General features: G+C 42.9%; 1 protein-coding gene across 1 annotated transcript; it reads left to right on the top strand.

Moving 5' to 3' along the window:
* Positions 1-360: 360 nt before the first annotated feature.
* Adamts1 (ADAM metallopeptidase with thrombospondin type 1 motif 1) lies at positions 361-9,614 on the top strand. The gene is made up of 9 exons (XM_050138654.1): positions 361-1,511; positions 3,068-3,414; positions 3,730-3,862; positions 4,208-4,375; positions 4,789-5,075; positions 5,296-5,482; positions 5,573-5,748; positions 6,676-6,851; positions 7,657-9,614. Exons 1-9 carry the CDS (start codon positions 782-784, stop codon positions 8,354-8,356), a joined length of 2,904 nt encoding a protein of 967 aa, XP_049994611.1. The 5' UTR covers positions 361-781; the 3' UTR covers positions 8,357-9,614.
* The last annotated feature ends 13,514 nt before the right edge of the window (positions 9,615-23,128 follow it).

Genomic DNA, 23,128 nt, shown 5'->3' with positions numbered 1-23,128 from the left:
ATCTTTCCCATTCGAACCCCTCTCTTGGAAACTGCAGCCCAGCCCGGGCACAGGAAGGGTGGCAGGAAACAGGGTGGTCCGGGAATCTGTAGCCAAGAGATGAACTTAAAAGTTCACCCTTCTCCCCAGAGCAGCCAGGGCTGTACAAAGTGCTGGTCATTGCGCTGTTTCGGCGTCTTACACCCCCAGAGTGACGAGCGGTGGCGTGAGGCCAGCGCGGGGGCTGCCCCCACCCCCTTCGGGCCCCGCGGCGTAGAGCGTGGTTTAGCACCAACTGAGATCAGGGGGCGGTGTCGTAGGGTTGGGGGAGAGAGGGAGGAGTTCTTAAGTGGCTGGCTATAAAGGGGCTGCCGGGGCTGCCTAGATCTTGCACTCCCTGGAAAGCAGCTCAGAGCCAGGTGCGATTGCAAGGCCAGAGCGCACAGCACGGCGGAGAGAGCAGATCCCTGCTCAGATCCAGGCACACTGCGGCCAAGGCTGAGGACGAAGAGTCCAGGCTTCCTTCCTGGACTTGGTCCCCAGCCCCGGAGCGCTTCTCGATCCTACAGCAGCGTCTTGGCAGCTGCAGCCTTGTTGGTGCCTCCAACTCGGTGCTGGAATAAAAAGTTCCCGCGTGCCGGCCGAGCCGAAGCGCCTCTTTCTAAGGGACCCGGAGCTTTGGCTGCCAGCTCTACTCGAACTTTCAAATCAAAGTGATCGTGAATTCTAAGCATCCGGAGGTCAGCGAAGCTCTGAGCGCCTAACCAGAACTAGGGTTCGCTGAGCTGCAGTGTGCGGTGTCATGCAGCCAGCAGTCCCTATGGGATCACGCAAGCAGAGGCTCTGCTCCGACATGGGGCGCGTCCAGCCAGCAGCTAAGTCTCGGGCCTCTCTGCCTTCACCCACACTATTCTTGCTGCTCGCTTCCGTAGCAATGCTGCTGTGTGTGCGGGGCGCACAAGGGCGCCCCGCGGAGGAGGACGAGGAGCTGGTGCTTCCTTCGCTGGAGCGCGACCCTGGCCACGATTCCACCAGGCGCCTCCGTCTGGAGGCCTTTGGCCAGCAACTGCACCTGAAGCTGCAGCCGGACAGCGGTTTCTTGGCTCCTGGCTTCACCCTCCAGACGGTGGGGCGCAGTCCCGGGTCCGAGGCACAGCATCTGGACCCAACCGGGGACCTGGCGCACTGCTTCTACTCTGGCACCGTGAATGGTGACCCCAGCTCCGCCGCCGCCCTCAGCCTCTGTGAAGGCGTGCGTGGTGCCTTCTACCTGCAGGGCGAGGAGTTCTTCATCCAGCCAGCGCCTGAGGTCGCCACCGAGCGTCTGGTCCCCGCCGTACCGGCGGAGGAGTCGCCGGCACCGCCGCAATTCCACATCCTCAGGAGAAGGCGGCGGGGCAGCAGCGGAGCCAAGTGCGGTGTCATGGACGACGAGACCCTGCCAACCGGCGACTCGCGCCCGGAAATTCGAGACCCCCGGAATCAGCGGCCACTGCGGGACCCCACGCAGCAAGGGGCGGGAAAGCCAACAGGTATAAGAACGCACTCCCTTCCCCCGCCCCCCACACACTTAAATCTCTATCCACCTCCGTTCTCTACGAGACGTGACTTGAGGGCATACTTTAGTTCTTCTCTGGACCTGAAGGACTCAGACAAGCAGTGGTTCAGGGTCGTGACCCCCGCCCCCAAAATGGGTGACCAAACTCTGCTAGAACAAGTATTTGCCCGAATAGTTAATGATTTAAGAAAAGGGAGAAGACTCGGAATCCCTGCCGATAAGGGCTAAGCGTTTCCACCGGGGAGTTTGTAACCCGATTCCTTAAACTCGAGAATCCATTCCCAACCCTTTAATTCCTGTAGTGAATGTATGAGCTCACTTAGGCTGAGTTGTAGTTTCTCCCTGAGTTTTGTAACCTACGTGTGTGCGCTCAGCGTTCAGAGGAAGGCGGAGCAGAGAAGCGATGGTGACCTCGATGTGTGTTCAGGAGCCTAGGCAACGGCGCAGCGATCTCAGTTCTGTCCCCTTCCCCCATCTGAAAGGCTGACCCGGATGGCCGGCAGCGCGGGGTCCCTCAGTAGAACCTGCCTGGGAGGTCCTTGCCCAGCTCGCCCCGCCTCCGCGCGCCTCCTACCTCTGCCTCGGGTCTTGCGCTCCCTCTCCCGGCCGAGGTTCAGCTCCCCGTCGCGGTGGAATGTAACCCGCCGCGGATCTCCCTGCTACACTTCCTTCTGCCTCTGCCGTGTTCAGTGCTTGCTAACGAGTTAGTTTATTTGGTCACTCAGCTTTCTTGTTGTTCTCTTTCATTTCCTTAAGTGTCCTGCCCTTATCATTCTGCTCCGGGGAGCAGGTAATGATGGGTCATAGCCCACTTTACGACTTCTCTGACCGTTGAATCTCGGTCAGCTGCCAGAGAAGGGCGGTTTTCCAAACAGGCGACCTTGGTTTGAGACAGGATTTATTTCTCCCGGGACAATGGGAGTGTGGGGGGGGGGGGGTGCAGAAATAGACTGCTGGGCAGAGTGGGTGGTCCTAGTGCCCGGAACTGGATACAGCAGAGAACCCCCAGGGACCCCTTGAATGAGAGAGCTAAGTCTTGCAGACTGAGATTCCTCAAGCCCCGCCCCTTGGCAAAACCCCTCCCCACCTTCCACTCCGCCCCCCGCCCTGTCCTGTGCCTTCCACGTGGAGCAGGATGATCTCATTCAGTATTTCAGCCCTGGCTTCAATAGTGAAAGGGTGACTCAGGGCGCTCTACCCTGCTCTTGCCAAGTTTTTACTACAGCTCGGTAGGATGATATCCACACGGCCTTTCCACAGACCACGAAAGAAACCCTGCGGACACATACACAGACAGTTTGATGACTCTAAGAATCCCCGTGTTGGTTTTTTGTTTTATTTAAAGCAAGACAAAAATCTTTTAAAAATAACATTCACAGTTTTTAGAAGGCACAAATATTTGTTTTATTGTTATTCCAGGGATATTTCAGTTTTATTTACTTTGACATGGTTAGCTTTCCTAATATACTCCAGGAAGGTCACTATTCTGAGAGAGACTGCCCATAAGTAAACCGCCTTTTCTCTTCACAGGACCTGGAAACATAAGAAAAAAGCGATTTGTGTCCAGCCCCCGTTATGTGGAAACCATGCTCGTGGCGGACCAGTCCATGGCTGACTTCCACGGCAGCGGCCTAAAGCATTACCTTCTGACCTTGTTCTCCGTGGCAGCCAGGTTTTACAAGCACCCCAGCATTAGGAATTCAATTAGCCTGGTGGTGGTCAAGATCTTGGTTATATACGAAGAGCAGAAGGGACCAGAGGTTACCTCCAATGCTGCTCTCACCCTGCGGAACTTCTGCAGCTGGCAGAAGCAACACAACCCTCCCAGTGACCGGGATGCAGAGCACTATGACACAGCCATTCTGTTCACCAGGCAGGTGAGGCAGGATACTATCAATCGCTGTATCAGCTTGCGGCATACGGATGGATGAGAAAGCCATCTCATCTATACTGCCTCGTCGACTTTGCTTAACAGGCTAGCTTAACCTATCTTGCTCACTTCTATTTTAATTTCAACATCTCAACTGGCACAGTCCTGTTTTAAAAGTATTAGAGAAAAATCTTGCTGAAAGTGGCATGTAGTCTTTCCAGACCCCAACAGTAATGACATGTAAAGACTTGCCCAGCAGAAGAGCTAAGCCTCAAGTCCACACTGTCCTCCTTAAAAAGGAATTTCCCTTGGTTCTTTGTAGGATTTATGCGGCTCCCACACATGTGATACTCTGGGGATGGCTGATGTTGGAACTGTGTGCGACCCCAGCAGAAGCTGTTCAGTCATAGAAGATGATGGTTTGCAAGCTGCCTTTACCACAGCCCATGAATTGGGTAAGTCAGATTCGGAGTACAGGCTGAGCCCAGTGCATAGATTCAACCCAATAACACAGTCTGATTTGAGAGAAAAGAAAATATCCCAGACTATATTGCTACTTTGGACACCAGCAACCGTAGAAATGGTAGATCATATTTTCCACCATTTTAGATATGTTCTTATTAGAACAAGAAGAAGCACTCTGAACATTTGAAAATTGACATTTTTATATATACCCTGATCAAAGTAGATAATATCCCTAAAACAGTCAAAGTTCCTTCCTGTAGAAATGAGTCCCTTACAAAAGAAGGGCCAGGCATATGTTGGTATCTTATTGTGGGTCTTTTTTTTTTGCTTTCCAGGCCATGTGTTTAACATGCCACATGATGATGCCAAGCACTGTGCCAGCCTTAATGGTGTGAGCGGGGATTCTCATCTGATGGCCTCCATGCTTTCCAGCTTGGACCATAGCCAGCCATGGTCTCCCTGCAGTGCCTACATGATCACATCATTCCTGGATAACGGCCACGGTAAGATGCCAGCTACTCTTTCTAGATGGTATCCAACCCTCTTGTGTAGGGTTCCAGTTAAACTGGCTACACTGTTCTTGCTCAATTCACTTTCCCCCCTTTCAGAATCACTTTCTCTGTCAAGATCTTAAGTTGTAGATCTTTATCCTCAGTGCTTCCTGTTCCCAAAATCTATTTATGCATATTTTGAACAGAATAATTTCTTGCAATTGTTATTCCAGAAGTACCCTATTGAGGACAATGTCTTAATAAAAATCTAAATCTCCCTGGCATTGGTTTTCCTAAAATGTTACAATCACATAAAATGCTGTGTATTGTTTCACATAGCAAATATCTTATAACACCACAATCAGACCATTTTGCATGTTTTCACCAACTATGTTTTAATAATTAATTGCCTTTTCTTCCCCCAGGGGAATGTTTGATGGACAAGCCCCAGAACCCCATCAAGCTCCCATCCGATCTACCTGGTACCTTATATGACGCCAACCGTCAGTGTCAGTTTACATTTGGAGAGGAATCCAAACATTGCCCCGATGCAGCCAGCACGTGTTCTACCCTGTGGTGCACTGGTACCTCTGGTGGCTTACTGGTGTGCCAAACGAAGCACTTCCCTTGGGCAGATGGCACCAGCTGTGGAGAAGGGAAATGGTGTGTCAGTGGCAAGTGTGTGAACAAGACCGACATGAAGCATTTTGCTGTGAGTTTGTCTAATGAATCCTGTCTGTTTACAACTCAGAACTGGAGAGAACAAAGTGATATTTAAGGTTCTTACGCAGACAAGCTCCTGCGTCTGTGTCCCATCGTGGAGAGAGGAGATGATAGTGTAGTTTGAGAATTGATTCTCTGTTTTACATTTTCTCTGATTCCCTAAAATGTCTCCTAAGAGTTCTAACAGTGATATTCGTATCTCCACTTAGACTCCTGTGCATGGCAGCTGGGGGACATGGGGGCCCTGGGGAGAGTGTTCGAGGACCTGCGGTGGAGGAGTTCAGTATACAATGAGAGAATGTGACAACCCAGTGCCCAAAAACGGAGGGAAGTACTGTGAAGGCAAACGAGTACGCTATAGGTCCTGCAACATCGAGGACTGTCCAGATAGCAACGGTGAGTCACACTGACCTTCAGCGCTCAGAACCGGGGCTGTGGAGAAAAGGTGGAAACTGGTAACATCCCTCATACCATTCTCTTTTTCAGGAAAAACTTTCCGAGAGGAGCAATGTGAAGCCCACAATGAGTTTTCAAAGGCTTCCTTTGGGAACGAGCCCACTGTGGAATGGACACCCAAGTATGCTGGCGTCTCACCAAAGGACAGGTGCAAGCTCATCTGTCAAGCCAAAGGCATTGGCTACTTCTTTGTTTTACAGCCCAAGGTAGATACTTTTACACTTGGATCTTTGCTAAGGAGCCAAAGGCCTTGGCTTGCTGCCTTTTCATGCAAATGTTTGGGCTCTCTTTACATATTAACCTACGTTCAGTTTTGAATTTGGAATACTTCTAAATGCAGGAGCAACTCCTTGTTTGGAGATTTGTGTTGCTCTCAGTTGGAAAGGAAGCTTAGATCTAGTAATCATGTGAAAGTCTTACATGTATTTAATATTGTTTCTTTATATCCAAAGAAAAACCCTTTGAAAACTCAAAGACCTCCCTGCATAACTAGGTTTCACATACAACAGTTCATGGTTAGATAAATTATATATTAACACAGCATCCAGGAGTATTAGAAACTAGTCCAAAGTACTGCTTACTGGGTACCCAGCAGCCTCACGTACAAACATACTCGTTAAGATGAGAGTCTAAGCGTTGAAAATTTATTGTTGGAGCATGTACTTTGGACAAAGAGACTCACCATTTCTTTTGACGTTTTGCTGAGGGGATCAGTCTTGCTCTGAAGCAGAAAATGAAATCAAATTTACTTAAGGTTGTCATAGATCCTTAGCATTGTGAGATGGGAAAATATGCCCAAGTTGCAGATGAAATATTTAGCAAGTGATTTATGAAGTAGTTTCTACCTCAGCCTGTTAGGCTAGACATGGAATGTGGAGCAATAATCAAACTGACAGTGAACACTACTTCCATTGACCTTAGCAGCAGGGGAGAGAGGCCAGTAAACAAGTCATCAAGGCATTTATAAGCTTCACGGGTAGCTATTGAAAAAGACACAATGAAGGGTAACGCATGGCACATGAGGGAGAGAATAGCAGCGTGGGAAGAGAGCACAAAGGAGGGTGCTCACAGCTGCCACCACACACCTGCCGCGCGTTAGACATTTAACCACCAGGTGCATGCTGTCTTCACAGGTCGTCGATGGCACTCCCTGTAGTCCAGACTCCACTTCTGTCTGTGTGCAAGGACAGTGTGTAAAAGCTGGTTGTGATCGCATCATAGACTCCAAAAAGAAGTTCGATAAATGTGGCGTTTGTGGAGGCAATGGGTCCACGTGCAAGAAGATATCAGGATCAGTCACTAGTACAAGGTAAATTTCAATGCACGTAGTTCAGGAATAAAGATATAACTCAGTTGGTAGAGAGCCTGCCTAGTGTCCACAAGACATTGGCTGAGTTCAGTGCCCAGAACTACATAAACCTGACGTATTGGCATGTACCTGTAATCTCAACATATGTGAGGTAGAGAGAGGAGGGACAAGGGGGTCAGATGTTCAGGCCATCTTTGCCTATATAGTGAATTCTGAGATCAGCTTGGGTTACATGAAACCCTGTCTCAAAAAATAAACACACACACAAACCAAATACTTCATATAATTCCAGTGTTTGGGAGGATGATTGTTATGAGTTCTAGTCCAGCCTGGACTATATAGTGAGTTCTAACATAGCCTGGGCTATAAGTGAACTCTCATCTCCAAAACCTAAAACTATTTAACTAACATATGAAATAAATCACATACTAATTTTGACTTACCGTTCAGTATGACTAATTAAAATCATATTTAAAAGAATTGCATATTTTTAAGCAAAGCAATTGTTTAATCAGGGATTGAAAGACATAGTAGGAAAAGTCACATGTAAATTAATTACATATTTTTGCTGGGTGTGATAGCGCATGCCTTTAGTCCCAGCACTCAGGAGGCAGGCAGAACTCAGAGGCCAGCCTGGTCTACAAAGCAAGTTACAGAATAGCCAGAGAAACCCTGTCTCAAAAATACTCCCCAAAAAAAGAAAGAAAAAGAAAAAGTCAAGGAAAAAAAAGAATTTTATATTTTTAAGCAATGTGGCTGATTAACCAGTGATTGAGAGACATCTACCTATTTTCTTTGTTCACAGTCCTGGGTATCATGACATTGTCACAATCCCTGCTGGAGCCACCAACATTGAAGTGAAACACCGGAATCAAAGGGGGTCCAGAAACAATGGCAGCTTTCTAGCCATCAGAGCTGCGGATGGCACCTACATCCTGAATGGAAACTTTACTCTGTCCACACTAGAGCAAGACCTTACCTACAGAGGAACTGTCCTAAGATACAGTGGCTCCTCGGCAGCGTTGGAAAGAATCCGCAGCTTCAGTCCGCTCAAAGAACCACTAACTATCCAGGTTCTTATGGTGGGCCACGCTATCCGACCCAAAATCAAATACACCTACTTTGTGAAGAAGAAGAGGGAATCCTTCAATGCTATCCCCACATTTTCAGAGTGGGTGATTGAAGAGTGGGGGGAATGCTCCAAGTCATGTGGGTCCGGTTGGCAGAGAAGAGTGGTTGAATGCAGAGACATTAACGGGCGCCCTGCTTCCGAGTGTGCCAAGGAAGTGAAGCCAGCAAGTACCAGACCGTGTGCAGAGTTGCCTTGCCCGCACTGGCAGGTGGGGGATTGGTCGCCATGTTCCAAAACTTGCGGGAAGGGCTATAAGAAGAGAACCTTAAAGTGTCTGTCCCATGATGGGGGAGTGCTGTCCAATGAGAGCTGTGATCCTCTGAAGAAACCAAAACACTACATTGACTTCTGCACACTGGCGCAGTGCAGTTAGACAGCTCTGAGAACGAGGCAGCATGGGAGGGCTGATACACTGAGATCAAGAGTGCTGGAGGGATCCCAAACCAGTAACCAGTGAGGCCTGTCAATGAGGTGTCTTGGGGGCGGGGGAGCACATAGCAAAGGGGGTAGATCAGGACACGATCCTGCCAGTTAAAATTTGATGAGCTAGTTAATGAGACAATTAGCATCTGAGACCATATGTAGCAAGATGAAGCCCCAGAGCGTCATCAGGTATTTCTTTTGTTACATCGATTGCAGACACAGTTGTCAGGCTGACAACTCTGGCCGCAGTCTGGCAAGCCCTGTTGTGTGGTGCTGATTAGATGCTTTCCATCACAGGGGTAGGGAAAGGCAAAGCAGAAGAAAGGTGAGATTGTATTGTAAACATGACTGACTTTATATCACTGGCAGTGAGGGCAGGAAGAAGGATACAAACAAGATCGTTATTTGAAGCTTCTGACTGCTGTGGTTTCAGGGAATGTTGAGGCATCATTTCTATCAATAGTGAAATGTTTAGATTGTTCAGCCTGAGAGAAAGGCTCACCTCTGCAAAATGGTTCACGGTTCCTTCTTACAACATCTCAGTTTTTTTTTAAACTATAATTCATGTTGAGGTAGAAACAACTCACCTATTTATAAAATCTCCATTAATTCTAAAAGGAAAAAAAAAACAAATAGCAAACTGTGTGAAGTGCACATAAAAACTCAAGGAAACACAATGAGCAACCTGTCTCCTGCCTTGCTTTCTCCTGAGGTCAGCCTACCTGGGGACTGTGAATGTTAAAGATAATCCATGTCTCACAAGAGACAGTGATATCACACGTCAGTGTCATGCCAGAGTAAGAACGGGGTATAGAAAACCGTCCCATGAGATTGGGAGCATGGAGATCACTTGTCTTACACGGGAGGCTGCTGCGGGGTAGCAGGTCCACTCCTGGCAGCTGGTCCAACAGTCGTATCCTGGTGAATGTCTGTTCAGCTCTTCTACTGAGAGAGAATATGACTGTTTCCATATGTATATAGTAAAATACATTACTATGAATTTTATGTACTTTATAAGTATTGGTTTGTTTGTTCCTTCTAAGAAGGACTATAGTTTATAATAAATGCTTATAACATATTTATTTTTATACATTTATTTCTAATGATAAAACCTTTAAGTTATATCGCTTTTGTAAAAGTGCATATAAAATAGAGTATTTATACAATATATGTTAACTAGAAATAATAAAAGAACACTTTCGAATGTGTATGTCTATTTTCTGAAGTGGGATTAATTCCTGGGCAAGAAATCTGATGAGACACAAATATTGGATTTCAAGACAGTTTTTAAGATTTCAGTGAATGAACTGTATTTCCTGTCTGTAGAAGTACTGATAAAAAACAAGTTGGTGGTGTCTATAGTGATAAGATTGTTACTAATGTGGTTGGCAAATTACTGTAAAGAGCCAGAGAGTAAGTATTTATAGCATTGTAGGCTGTATCCTGCCACAACCATGTGACAGTGAATGCTTTTGTAGGAATGAGAGCAGCCATAATGATATGTAAATGATTAACTGTGGCTGTGTTTTAATAAAACTTTATTTACAAAAACAAATGATGGGCCATATTTGTTCTGTGAGCTTGTTTGCCAACCCCCAGTGTGTTAAAGTAAATGGAAAATGATTCAGCTTATACATGCATTTTGGGTTTTTGTCTCCTTTAATTATATCAAGTAAGAATTTTGAAACATATTTAAAGTATTGAGGAAAAACCAACTCACACATTTGGGACAGAATATGAGTGGTGAGCTAACACTCTGAAATCTTTGCCTCCTTCATCAGTAATGCTGAGAGGTATTTGTGAGAAATCCAGGAGTCTAGCCTCTTGTAGATCATTGTATTTTGACAACTAAGTGGTACATAATTGACTACAAGTCCAAATTATTTCTGTTATGATGTTACTTTCAGAAAATTGTTTGCTAGAAAGCTGACGAGATGCACAGCAACTGACATTTCCAACATTACATTCACCTTTTATTTTTGGCATCATTATTCTTGATCACTAACAAAATACTAACTTCAGCTTTAGTGACTTGTTGTGTCCAGCTTAGCAACTGAAGGAATGTAGTGAGAGTAGGGATGTTCACTGGGCTAATGTTTCATAATACCTACTATAAGACCCAAAGGAAAAACTAAAGTCTTCATACATAATTGAATGAATCTTTAAATGCCAAACTTTTGTAACATTGGGGCACCCATTCTCAGCCTACAAGCCCATAGTATCTGGCAGACTTTTCCATGAAACAGGAAATTTGAAGATCTCTTATGCCTTGTATTGGAAAAGTTCATCAGTTGCTTTCTTCTGTGTCCTGAAGAAGGGCTGGGAGACTCTTCCATGAAGCAGGAACCCTGAAGGACAGTCTTACCTTAAGGCAAGTTCAGAAGTCACCATTCTGTGGGTCCTACATGTCCATTTCATACAGCATAACATCAAACAGTCCAGGCAAGAGCAGTTTCTTGCCCAAATAGCTAAGAAGCTCCATAATGAGCCTCTTCAATGCCCACCTTCCTCTTGAAGTTACTGAGACTGCCAGGAGCAGATGTTTCCTATGGTCATGAAAAGTCCTAAGTTATTAAAACATTTTAAATTCCATATTCTGAAGGTATCTGAAAGACTTGAAGAATACCTATCTAACTGAAATATATCTCCATATATCTAGAAAACCTGAATAACATGTCTACAAACTTGACTATTATAGATGATTATCTATTAACCTATATTTCTAAATTATACAATTATACATTACATTTGTAAATGAGTTGCATAAACACAGTACCTTAAGCAAGAGCAGAATATACATATAACAAAATTGACCTTAAATATGTATCAATAAACCAAGTTCTATACCAATGAAAGTATTCATCTCTATAGCATATCCCCCTTTAAATGTAAACAAACATTTATAAACAATATTTGGGAATTTGGGCATAGTTTTCTCCAAACTCCTTCCTGCTTTTTGTTGGGCAGTGTTTTGGGGGATGTTCATGGGTCTTGGTCCAACAAACCACATCAGTCTGGAAGGAGTCCACAGTTTCCCATCTTCTGTGGAAACAAAAGTAGAAACCCTTTTCCAAAGCAACATATCCTTAGACTCAAACTTTTAAGTCAAGGCACCTTTAAAGTATATTTGTTGGTTTAGCTTAGCAGCCCATACAACGAAATGTCTCTCTGTAGTTCCTTTGGAGTCAAAATATTCAAAGAAAACACAATAATATACATAATCCAGACTCTTTGTATATATTTCATATTTATGTACCTTGTTTTTCTTACTCTATTACTTTTTCTTTAAGTTTAATGTTTATTATATTATCTTTACTCCTTTAATCTATGACTGTCTCTACTCTTTTATATTACATTTGCTGTCTCTTTACTCTTTTTCTTCTCTCTCCCAAGCCTACATATATTTTTAAACACACTGTGTCTTGTTTAGAGGTCTTTTGTGTCTGAATCTGTTCTAGTGTGCATCTGAAATCCTTTTCTGTCCAGAAGTGCTTCTTAAAATGCTAAGTGGTGTTACTAGGACTATGGCTGCTTTGCTTTTGGGCCCCACCCAGTCCAACATGGTGGAGGTCTGTTTAGTGCAAGCCAAGCTCACATCCCCATTTTCAGGCACACAGCATGTCTGTGTTGCCATTAAGCAAGTTGTATCATTCCGCTCACAAGCCCCACTTAAATGCTTCATAGCAGGACCTCTTGAAAAAGTCAGAGTCATTTGTGCTGGCAAACCAGGAAGCCACTGTTTTTAAAGAAGTAATGCAGTTTTCAGTGTTCCTCTCTTAAAGGAGCTGCAAGCCCATCCAGGTGGAAAAAAAAAATTGTGGTTACCAAGAAACTGCGCTAAACTCTGTTTATTTTGTGTCTAGAACTCCTTTTCAAGCTTTCTCAAGTTTTTATGTGGATAAAGTTGGCCACATTGGTGCCAACCTGTAGTCGGAGCCTACATGTTCATTCCCGGCCAACCCAAAATAATCACCAGAAACTATATTCATTACAACACTACTTGGCCTATTAGCTTATGCATATTTCTAGCTCACTCTTATGTCTTAAATCAACCCATCTCTACTAATCTGTGCATCACCATGAGATCATCGCCTCCTGGCAGCATTCCAGCTTCTGTCCCCTTCTGCAGTTACATGGTGTCTTACTGACTCTGCCTCCTTTCTCCCAGCATTCAGTTTAGTTTCCCATCTAGCTCTATTCTGCCTTGTCATAGGCCCATTCAGTGTCTTTATTAACCAGTGGCATTTGCAGCATACAGAGAGGAATACCACATCACAGACATGCCCTGCAGGCCAGTCTGATGGAGGTAATTCTTCAGTTGAGAGTTCCACTTCCTACAGGTGGTTGTGTCAACCTGATAGAACCAACCCAGTGTACCATTCCAGGGTAATAACATAAATATTATCATAGGTTATGAAAATTTGACTACTTTAGATTATAAGCTCCTAGACCATTTTTAAATGAATTAATTAAAAAAAAAACTTCAGTTTCTCACTTTATATACCAATCCCAATTCCCACTCCCTCCTCGCCTCCCACTCCCTTCACCCTCCCTCCAACCCCACCCCCCATTCACTCCTCAGAGAGGGTAAGGCTTCCCATGGGAATTCAAAAAAAAGTCTAGCACATTGTTTTGAGGCAGTACCAAGCCCTTCCCACTATATTTAGGCTGAGCAAGGTATCTCTCCAAAGAGAATGGGTTTCAAAAAGCCAGTATGAGCAGTAGGGATAATTCCTATTCTCACTGTTAGTGGCCCCACAGTTTGCCCCAGAAACAAAACTATCATCTGCATTCAGAGGGTCTAATTTGGTCCTATGCTGGTTTCCCTGATGTCAAGCCAGAATGATGAGCTCCCATTAGCTCAGGTAAGCTGTTTCAGTAGGTGTTCCCATCATGGTTTTGACCCCTTTGGTTATATTATCGCTCCTCCTTCTCTTCTTACTGGACTTTGGGAGTTCAGCCCAGTGCTTCACTGTGGATCTCTGCATCTGTGAGTGGCGGGCCACTTCCCACCACCCGGCTAGCTTTACCTGAAGTAATTACACAGAAACTGTATTCTTTTGAAAACTGCCCGGCCCATTAGTTCCAGCCTCTTATTGGCTAACTCTCACATCTCCATTAACCCATTTTTAATAATCTGTGTAGCCCCACGAGGTGTGGCTTACCAGGAAAGATCTTAACCTGTGTCTGTGTCGGGTGGGAGAATTATGGCGACTGATTGACTCGGCTTTCTTTCTCCCAGAATTCTGTTCTGTCTACTCTACTCACCCAAGGGCTGGCCCATCAAAGGCCAAGCAGTTTCTTTATTAATTAACCAATGAAAGCAACAGATAGATGACACTCCCACATCATAACTGCTTCCATCAGTTGCTGGATGCAGGTTCTATGCTGACATTTAAGATAGTCTAAACCTTTTTTTTTTATCACAAAGAGACAGAAAGTTTTAAAAGAGAGAAACTGAAAATAGAACTGAAGGTACAGACTGAGGAGTACAGTTGAGAAATTTAACAAATGGGCATGGATAGGAGAGCTTTGATTTTTGTCTGCAGCTCTTTCCCCATATGGGTTGTGTTATTTCTGTTCATAATTTCTCTTTCATTTTCTTCTTTCAAGTGGTCTAAGAACTGATCATGTCCCCTGTGCATTTTAAATGAAAGCAAAGAAGTGCACCACAAAGAACCCAGGAGCAGGACAGCTACTGAGCTTTAGAAGCATCAAAACACTCATCTGACTTTTCCTTTCCAGGTGGTTTACTTGATTCTAGAACACCCAAAATTTTCAGCTTCAAATTTTTCACCAAAGTCACTAATAGGATCAGAATCCTGCCTCCTCAGAGTATGACAGAAGTAACAATAAATAGTACAAACTATCCAAAGATACTTGAGGGAAAAGGACGCTCAGGACCAAACATCATCTATTGGCTTGATATGCAAATTCTGAATAAATGAAAATTAGCTGAAGGCCTTCATTTTAAGTAATAAGGTGCATAATCTGAAAACTTCACTATCTAGGACTCTGAACAAGGTCTTTTGCTCTTAATGACCAATGGAGATGATTTCTTGTAAATAAAGTACAAGGAATTCAGAGATGTTCTTTGTAACCCTGGAATGATATATTCTAGTGATTGAATATTAACTGAATCTTTGGTTTTCTAATTGTAAAAAACATAGCAATGTCCTGTAAATGAGCAGTAGTGATAATAAGGAAAGGAGCCAGTAGCGATCACAGTTGTGTTTGAATTTTATGCATATTTTTAAATTTGACTTACAAGCTAAGCATGCAAAACTGCGAAAACTTACAGAATATTTTGTTTAACGCTGCTCTGTCTTCTCCCTTTCCTCTAACTTTAAACACTGACTGTGTCATTAGGATTGATCTTTTAAATTTTTTGTTGACATGCATATGAATTTGAAACACTTACATATTAAGAAGTAAACAATAATTTGCACCTGGAAAAACTCATGGTTTCATAAATTGTGACTATTTCTAGGAAACGGGCTTGGGACCACATGAGATGTTGCAGCTGGGTGTGGAGGTACACACCTGTAATCCCAGAATGTGGGTCATGAGATGTTGCAGCTGGGTGTGGAAGTACTCACCTGCAATCCCAGAAGGTGGGTGCACTGGAAATAAGGATGAGGAGTTCAAGGTCAACCAGGGCTAGAAAACAAGACCCTCTCTCAAAACAAAACAAAGGCAGAGACAATTTAAATACATTAGAATATTCTTAATATGGCTGGGGAAGGAAAGGGTATAATTTTAGAGGAGTAAAAAAGGCTCTATTGGTATTTCAAACAGAACTGAATATTTTTCTAAGAGACTGTTCTATATACTAACTGTGGGGATTTAGAAGGAAAAAAGTACTGTCTGATTTTTTTTTTCTAAGATGCATGGAGAGATCCTATCTAAAATGAGAATGCAGGTTTGTTATTGAAAGTCAAGCTATCTGTCTTCAGGTTACAGGCAACATGCTTCAACAGTATTTAAGAGAGCTAGAAAGCTGGAGCTACTTTAAACATTTGCTTTTAAGTTGTTGTAGTGTGTACATGTTGTATGTGTCTGGGTGTGTCTGTGATAGGCACCCTGGCCAGTTAGCTCAATGGAGAAGATCCACTTTCACTGTGTAGAGCCAACATTTAGCGTACTCGAGATCTGGATGAAGCAGGACTCCAAAATTCATAAACTCTTTCTAGTTCGAAAACAACACGGAAAACTAAAGGAACATGCAGTTGACTAGATCCTGCTATTGGCTTCATCACAGAGATGCACACAAAGACAGTCTTCCTTTCACTGCCATAGCCCAGACAATTTCCTTTAAATGATATTGTTTTGAATTCTACCCATTAGAGTGTCGTTTTAGTTACCAAGAATGAAGCTTGCTTGTTTGAAATGAACTTTATTTAGCATAAAATACCTGGAAGGATTTTACTCTGGTTTTGTATGTGCTAAACCTCCCAGCAGTCATGCATCCCCATACACGTACTCAGAAGAATTTTATGCTGTTTTTTTTCTCTTTAAGTACATTCTACTTTTCTTAATAATAAAACAATGTTTTTTTCTCTTTAGACTGCCCTGGGCATCCTCTAGCCTCTGGCTCTCAAGTTGCCTGGACTGGGGCCAGCAGGCTTCATTATCAACCCAGCCTATAGAAGGAAGATGGCCCTTATGGGCCATGATGTTTCTTCTATTTTTGCTGTGTCACAGTGTCAGCTATAAAAAAATAAACCCTAAAAACTATCATCCACCTACCTGTAAACGCTCTGCCTGTGTCTGCTGGCTCCGCTTTTTCTTTCCCTGGGCAGTTCCATTCCTACCTGCCTGCGTGCATCTCATGCCTATCCATTTTTCCTTTCACTGGGCAGCCTCTTCCTCACCCATCTGTAAACACTCTCCCAGATTAGTCGGATTCCTGAGGCAGCCGTTCTCCAGTTCTAGTCTTTGTTCATGAGTGGCTAATGGTGGTAGTTCAGTGGCAGGCAGGGCAGATCATGGTGCTAAGTAACTTTCCTCTTTACTTCATGTATGAAAGAATATGTAAATGGTGTAGCCACATGATGTAATTCTGTTTAAATGTATGTTCTACACAGACTCTATCTATCTTTTGTTATTATATTTCAAACTCCTGAAGCTCAAAAATACATGGCTTCACATGACTATTTTGATTGAGGTCAGGTGACCTTACCTCAATCTTTTTTTTTTTTTTTTTAATTTTCGAGACAGGGTTTCTCTGTAGCTATTGGTTCCTGTCCTGGAACTAGCTCTTCTATACCAGGCTGGCCTCGAACTCACAGAGATCCGCCTGCCTCTGCCTCCCAAGTTCTGGGATTAAAGGCGTGCGCCACCACTGCCCGGCCCTTACCACAATCTTAATTGAGGTCAGGTGACCTCACTGCCATCTTAACTGAGGGCCAGGTCAGGTGACCAAGTCCCACCATCTTTACTGAGGTATTGCTTACTTAGTCCTGCAGTTTACTTATGTGTTTGTCTCTAAATTCCTTTTACTGACTTTGTTACATGTATATTTTATGCAGTGGCAAGTTTTTGGTAGGGCCCACCAGAAGCATCCACTTCACCCAATTCCTGTTTAATGTGTGTGTATGTATGTCTGTGTGCATACATGTGGCTTAAATGCACGTATGTTTACTGTTAAATGTTATAATTGTCTATCCATTATATTTCATTCAAAACAATATGTCTCATATTTTAAATTGGTTTATACTCATAAATCTCTTACAAAAATATGGTATATTTAATCCAACCCTGTTTTAAAATATATTAAGCCATTTTCTACTATTGTTAGTTCTAGCATTAAGCTTCTATTGCAAGCAGTTTTTTCTTATTTATCTTTTACAAGTATAAATCTTACCTGTTAAGTTGAGAGCCAGTACAGTCAAGCTTGGACCCAGCTTTCCAGGCAGACTCTATAACTTATCTATACCTGGTAAACAGCTCTTGAGTGCTCAGAGATCTGGTAAATATGGCATTTAAATATTTAATTATTAAATGACTTTTCATAACAGAGAGAAACAGGTTGGCTCCTAGTAGTAGCACTCTACTTCCTCCAAAAAGACAAAAGACAGATGGACACAAAACAATGTCCATCCACAATTCACTTCACCAACTGCTAAGCGTTGACCACTGGGCAAAACTGCCTTTCATCTAACTGAAGATTTCCAGACTGTAGATAGAATCACTATAATCAACAGCCTAGATGCTCAAGTCAAGTTAGGTTTGTCTTCCTACAGATTTCTTAGCCCACAGGATCTTCTAGAACATGGCAGGCCCTGTGCTGAACAGCGAAGGGCAAATACGACCCTCAACAACCATGGTGGACCGTGAGGAGTAGCTCTAGGTGACAAACAAATAAGTTCTCTGTCATTTTTAATAAATAACTCAAGTAAAATTTTATTCTTCTCAAAGATCTCTGGTGCAGTTTGACAGCTGAGAGGTTTTGTTGTTTAAAGGACAAACTTATCAAAAAAAAATTCCAATAAGATATTTGCTCTCAAACTGCCTTTCATAGTCTAAAAGATACTTTTCCTTATGCAAAAGTATCTGTTACAGTCATTCTGGTATAAATATGCTGTTGTTTAAAACTTATGTTTTCACAAACTCCCAAAATTCTTATGAGTTCCAGGGAGCCAAACTAAAGGATCCACCTTAAACAAGTCAGATACAGCCCTCTGAATTCCCTGTCCAAATTATTTTTTTCCTAAACTTAACTTTGTCCTCTGTTCTGCCAATACCTTAAACAAGTCTAAGAGACACTGGATATTTCCATACCACAAACCCTGAACAGGAGTAAAGAGGTCAGCTACCCCAGCTTTCTTAGGTCCTTCCAAGATGACACCCACAAATAAGCAGGAATCAGTCTTAAGAATCTGCCATCCCACTTCCTTTAATCTGTTATGCCTATCTTCCCACCTTTTTATTATAAGAAAGAGATGGGAATGTAATGGTCTGTCCTCTCACTTGGGTACCCTGTCCCTTTAAGAAACAAGCCTCACCCACTCCTCCCCTCTTTTGTTGGGGCAGGCAGATCTTCTGCTTCATGTTCTCTCTCTTTCTCTGTTCCTCTTTGGAAGAGGTAGCTGCTGCCTCTCCTTTCACTCCCCCCTCTCTATCTCCTCCTCCCTCTCCCCCTTCCCTTCCATAACCCACTGAATAAACTATATACTCAAAGTCTCTCGGCATGGTATGTCTATCCATCTCTCACCTCCCAAGGGCCACCAAGGCTCTGCCATGGCCTTGGGTACCCACTGCAACCCCTGTGGGACAGGCTTTCCCCCACCTGGGACCCATTGCCCCTCATGGCCTGCTACTGGCCCTTCGAATAAACCATAACAGTCTTGCTCTCTGTCAGGTTCCTAGAATGATAGCAAATACCAAGTTGAAACTCAATAAAAATTTTATTCATTGGCTGAAAGGATTAACCAGACAACACCACTGCCCCCAGGTAAGCGTGTAGTCAGGAAATCAGTGTCATAGCTGCTACCAAAATTAATAATCCATGGTCCTAAGCTACTTTGGAGAGCTGACAAATTACAAAAGTCATTTTGAGTTCCTTTCCATCTTTTTAAACTGGGGAACACCCTTCAAGGAGCATTGCAAAGTGAGCCTGCTGTTCTTTATGCACCTTTCAGTCACACTGGACAAGTACTGCTTTGGGGACTGATAACAACACCTGGGCCACTCTGCCCATGGAAATCATTTCCCAGATAATTCTGCTGTCCTCACCCCAATTCCCACTTACAAATACAATGGCCTGGCCACTTCGAAAAGTTTTCTCACTAACTAAAAACCATCTACATTGCCTTAGCCTGAAAGCTGGTGAATTATCAATCCAACAAAACTTTACTCAAGCTGAATTATCTGTGTGCTCAAAGACATTCAAAAGCAGCAAGTGTTGTGAATGGTGAATCCCAGCCAAAATAAGTAATGTTTTTCTGAAGTACTGAATTAAAAGAACAGACTCACATAATTTTTAACAAGCAAATTTGACAAATACCCATAAACATACTCTGGGAGAATTCTGTTATTGTTACATTGAAGCTAGACAATGTTAATGGTGGTGGTACTAGCTTCTTGGTTGGTTGTTATGGTTTCAATATGAAGTGGTTCCTAGCTGGTGGTAGAAGGTTCTGGAAACTTAGATAGCTAGAACCTAGCCGCAGAAAGTAGATCTTGGAGTGGCGGTTTCTTATGTGTACATTATTCTTGGCTGCTTCTGGTCTTTCCAATGGTCCTGCATTCACAGGAGCGTTCACACGTTCTCCACACTCCCCACTTCTGTGAACTGTGGTGCTCCTCCATGCCTTTCCTGTGCTGATGGACTGAACCTTACCAAAACTGTGAGCCAAAACAAGTTGTTTCTGTTGGGTATTGTGGTCCCAGCAACTCAAAAATAATGAATACTATGGTCAAGGTGTATCTATGTGTATCTTGCCTAAGCTCTTTAAACAAAATACCATATTCTTTATTTCTTTTGTTCACATTTCAGTATAAATTAGAAATTAATTAGCACACACTTCAGATCAGTGACTTCTGTGGTGCAAAGCCAAGGCTTCTAGAGGACACAGGTAGTTCAAAATGTTCTCCGGGGGTGAATCTCCAGAGAAGATTAATATGCCTTACATAAAAGCTTGAAACTTCCAAATAATAAAAAAATTATTAAAAAAATTCATCAGAAAACAACTCAGATACACTTCCCATTGAACATCATTGACATCTATTTGTGTTCATGTAAACAAAGAAAACTGTAGGGAGATTTTGATAACAGCTTCTAATTCTTAGCGACTAACAGGTCTATTTAGATTGTTCACCTGCTCCTGGTTTATACATCTTTTTGTACATGACTGATGGATATGATTGTAACAGAAACTATATAACAAAAATTTAACATTAAAAATGAAACTTACTATTACTTCAAATGGATTCACGGGTAATAGTGTTGCTACTGTGGCTCTTCTTTTTGGCAATGATTTGCTATCAGATGCACTCACAGTAACAGCAGCTCAGATTTCCCTGAAAAAAAAAAAAAAGCCACTCACATGCATACACATGCAAACTGAGACCTCTAGTGGATTTATGTGGTAAGTGTTCCAATTACTCAGCTTTGAACATCAAACAATAATAAATCCTTATAATAATGCATGGGCTTCAACAACTTCAAAAGCACACAAATTCACCTTCCAAACACGTATTAATATTTGAATATTTTTTTCTGTTGAATTAAGGTACTTATTCGTAAAAGCTGAGAAAAGGAGACGGTGTGATGCTGAGAACTCCAGAGAACCAACATCCAGCTTGAAGCTTACGCATGAGAACAGCTTTGGGGTCACAAATTCTTTTATTCCCCAGTGAAATGACTCAGGGAGAGTGTGGACGCTAGAGACGAGATGCACACTGGCAGTCTGGGATCCAGTCACAGCGATGATGTAGAGACTAAAAATACTCAACATTTGTACGTTGTTTGACATATTGGGACACGAAAGCAGTATTGACGTGCTGTATCGTTGTCCCAGACCTAAGCAAAACAACAAATACTGCAATTACTGTCCTAAATATGAATCCCACTGGAAAAGGAGAAATGATAAAAGGGAGAATCTACAAAAATTAGTAATGGGGTCAGAAGCAAACCCCAGTGTCAACATGGGTTTTGAAGTCTACACTAGTTAGTGGCAGGAATGCCTTAGCTCATGTGTTTTCCGTGTACTTTACTTTATGGTTTTGTTTATTTGCATTGCACAAGGAAAGCCAGAATGAGTTGGAAAGAGGGTGCCTTCCCTGCCCTTATAGATATCACTGTTCGGAGATTTTCCAGGAAGACAGCTTAGCCTGGTAAATTATGTGTTCAAATGAAACACTGTCAATTCATGTAGGAAATAGTGCTTAGAGAATAGTGTCTTCATGATAATTCCAACACTGCCAAAGTTAAAAGAGCGTTGTTTCTAACCTGCAAATGAGCAAAATAAAAATCATATATGGAATATTCATAGAGTAACTACAAACCCGAGGTACAGTTCAAAAACAGGTAATGAATAAAATCCTAGTATATTTTTACTAATTAGGTTTCGTTTCAAAATACTTATTAATGTATCCCTCTATATAGAGATTTTTCTTTATTTTTGTGGGAAAGATGAGTTAGAGGAGGGGGTGACTATTTCTATCTTTGTATTCTCCCTTAGGAAGTCAAGCCCTAGATAAGATCACTGGTCAACAAAGCACAAAGTATGCTGTGCTCAACGCTGTGCATTACGGATAAAAATAGCCAGGGGAGCACACAGAGAATAAAGCCCACTGAGAAGCTTGGGAAAGGCTTGTTGCGGAAGAAAAAGAATTTGAACTATGGTCTAAACAATGAGTAGAGTTTACTTAGGTGGGGAATGATATTCCTGGAAATGTACAGAAGTTTAGAAGTAGAAAAGGGTCTAGGTTAAAAACAAATAGTCTGTTAAAGCTGTTTGGACTTGAGACAAAAATAGTGATGACAACTGTGAGCACTAAGAACTCCATGAAAGCCAATGGGCAGAGGGAGCATGCTGTGATGGCAGAAAGGAAGTAGATCTCAGTGCAGGCTTTTAAGACTACATTCACTAGCCAGGCAGTGGTGGCGCATGCCTTTAATCCCAGCACTTGGGAGGCAGAGGCAGGCGTATCTCTGTGAGTTCGAGACCAGCCTGGTCTACAAGAGCTAGTTCCAGGACAGGCTCCAAAGCCACAGAGAAACCCTGTCTCGAAAAAACAAAAAAAGAAAAAAAAAAAGGCTACATTCACTGAACACTGACTTCTCAGTGCTCTGGAAGCTGACAGAGCTGACAGGAGACACAGTAGAATATTAAATAAATCCTGCTGCAGGCCCTTTGTAGTTGTAAGAAAAAAAAACTACCAACAAGAAAGAACTTAATAGAGGAAGGAAAGAAAGTTAATCGAGGAAAGAGCTGGTTTTGTCTCACAGTATCAGAGATCTTAGTCTGTGGTCATTTGGTCGCATTGATTCTGGGACTGTGGAAAGTAAAGAAACATTATGGCTGGAAGCCTGGTGGAGTAAATTGAGCATATGGGGATGTACAGGGAAGGGGAGAGTGCTAAAGGCATTCCACAGTTACTGTTGTTGTCACACTAGGACCCACTTGTAGGCCATTCAGTATGAAGCCATCACTGTCTTAGTCCACTGATTAAGCTAGAGCCTTGTGATCCAGTCTCCTCTCAATTGCACCATATGATGGGAACTATACACAAGTTTGTAGAGGCTACTCTATCGTCAAATCTTCAAAAATCACTAAGGAATTGGGTTAATTAGCATTTTAAAGTCTAGTTTCTTGAGTTCTTTATATATTTTGGAGATCAGACCTTTGTCTGTTGCGGGGTTGGTGAAAATCTTCTCCCAGTCAGTGGGTTGCCTTTTTGTCTTAGTGACAGTGTCCTTTGCTTTGCAGAAGCTTCTCAGTTTCAGTAGGTCCCATTTATTCAATGTTGCCCTTAATGTCTGTGCTGCTGGGGTTATACATAGGAAGCGATCGCCTGTGCCCATCTGTTGTAGGGTACTTCCCACTTTCTCTTCTATCAGGTTCAGTGTGTTCAGACTGATATTGAGGTCTTTGATCCATTTGGACTTGAGTTTTGTGCATGGTGATAGATATGGGTCTATTTTCATTCTTCTACAGGTTGACATCCAGTTGTGCCAGCACCATTTGTTGAAGATGCTTTCTTTCTTCCATTG

Source organism: Alexandromys fortis, unplaced genomic scaffold (assembly GCF_014885135.2).
Source record: "Alexandromys fortis isolate MF-2015 unplaced genomic scaffold, M_Fortis_MF-2015_v1.1 scaffold_11, whole genome shotgun sequence".
NCBI classification, from domain to species: Eukaryota; Metazoa; Chordata; class Mammalia; order Rodentia; family Cricetidae; genus Alexandromys; species Alexandromys fortis.
The sequence above is the reverse complement of the archived record's forward strand: the minus strand, read 5'-3'. Positions and strand labels throughout refer to the sequence as shown.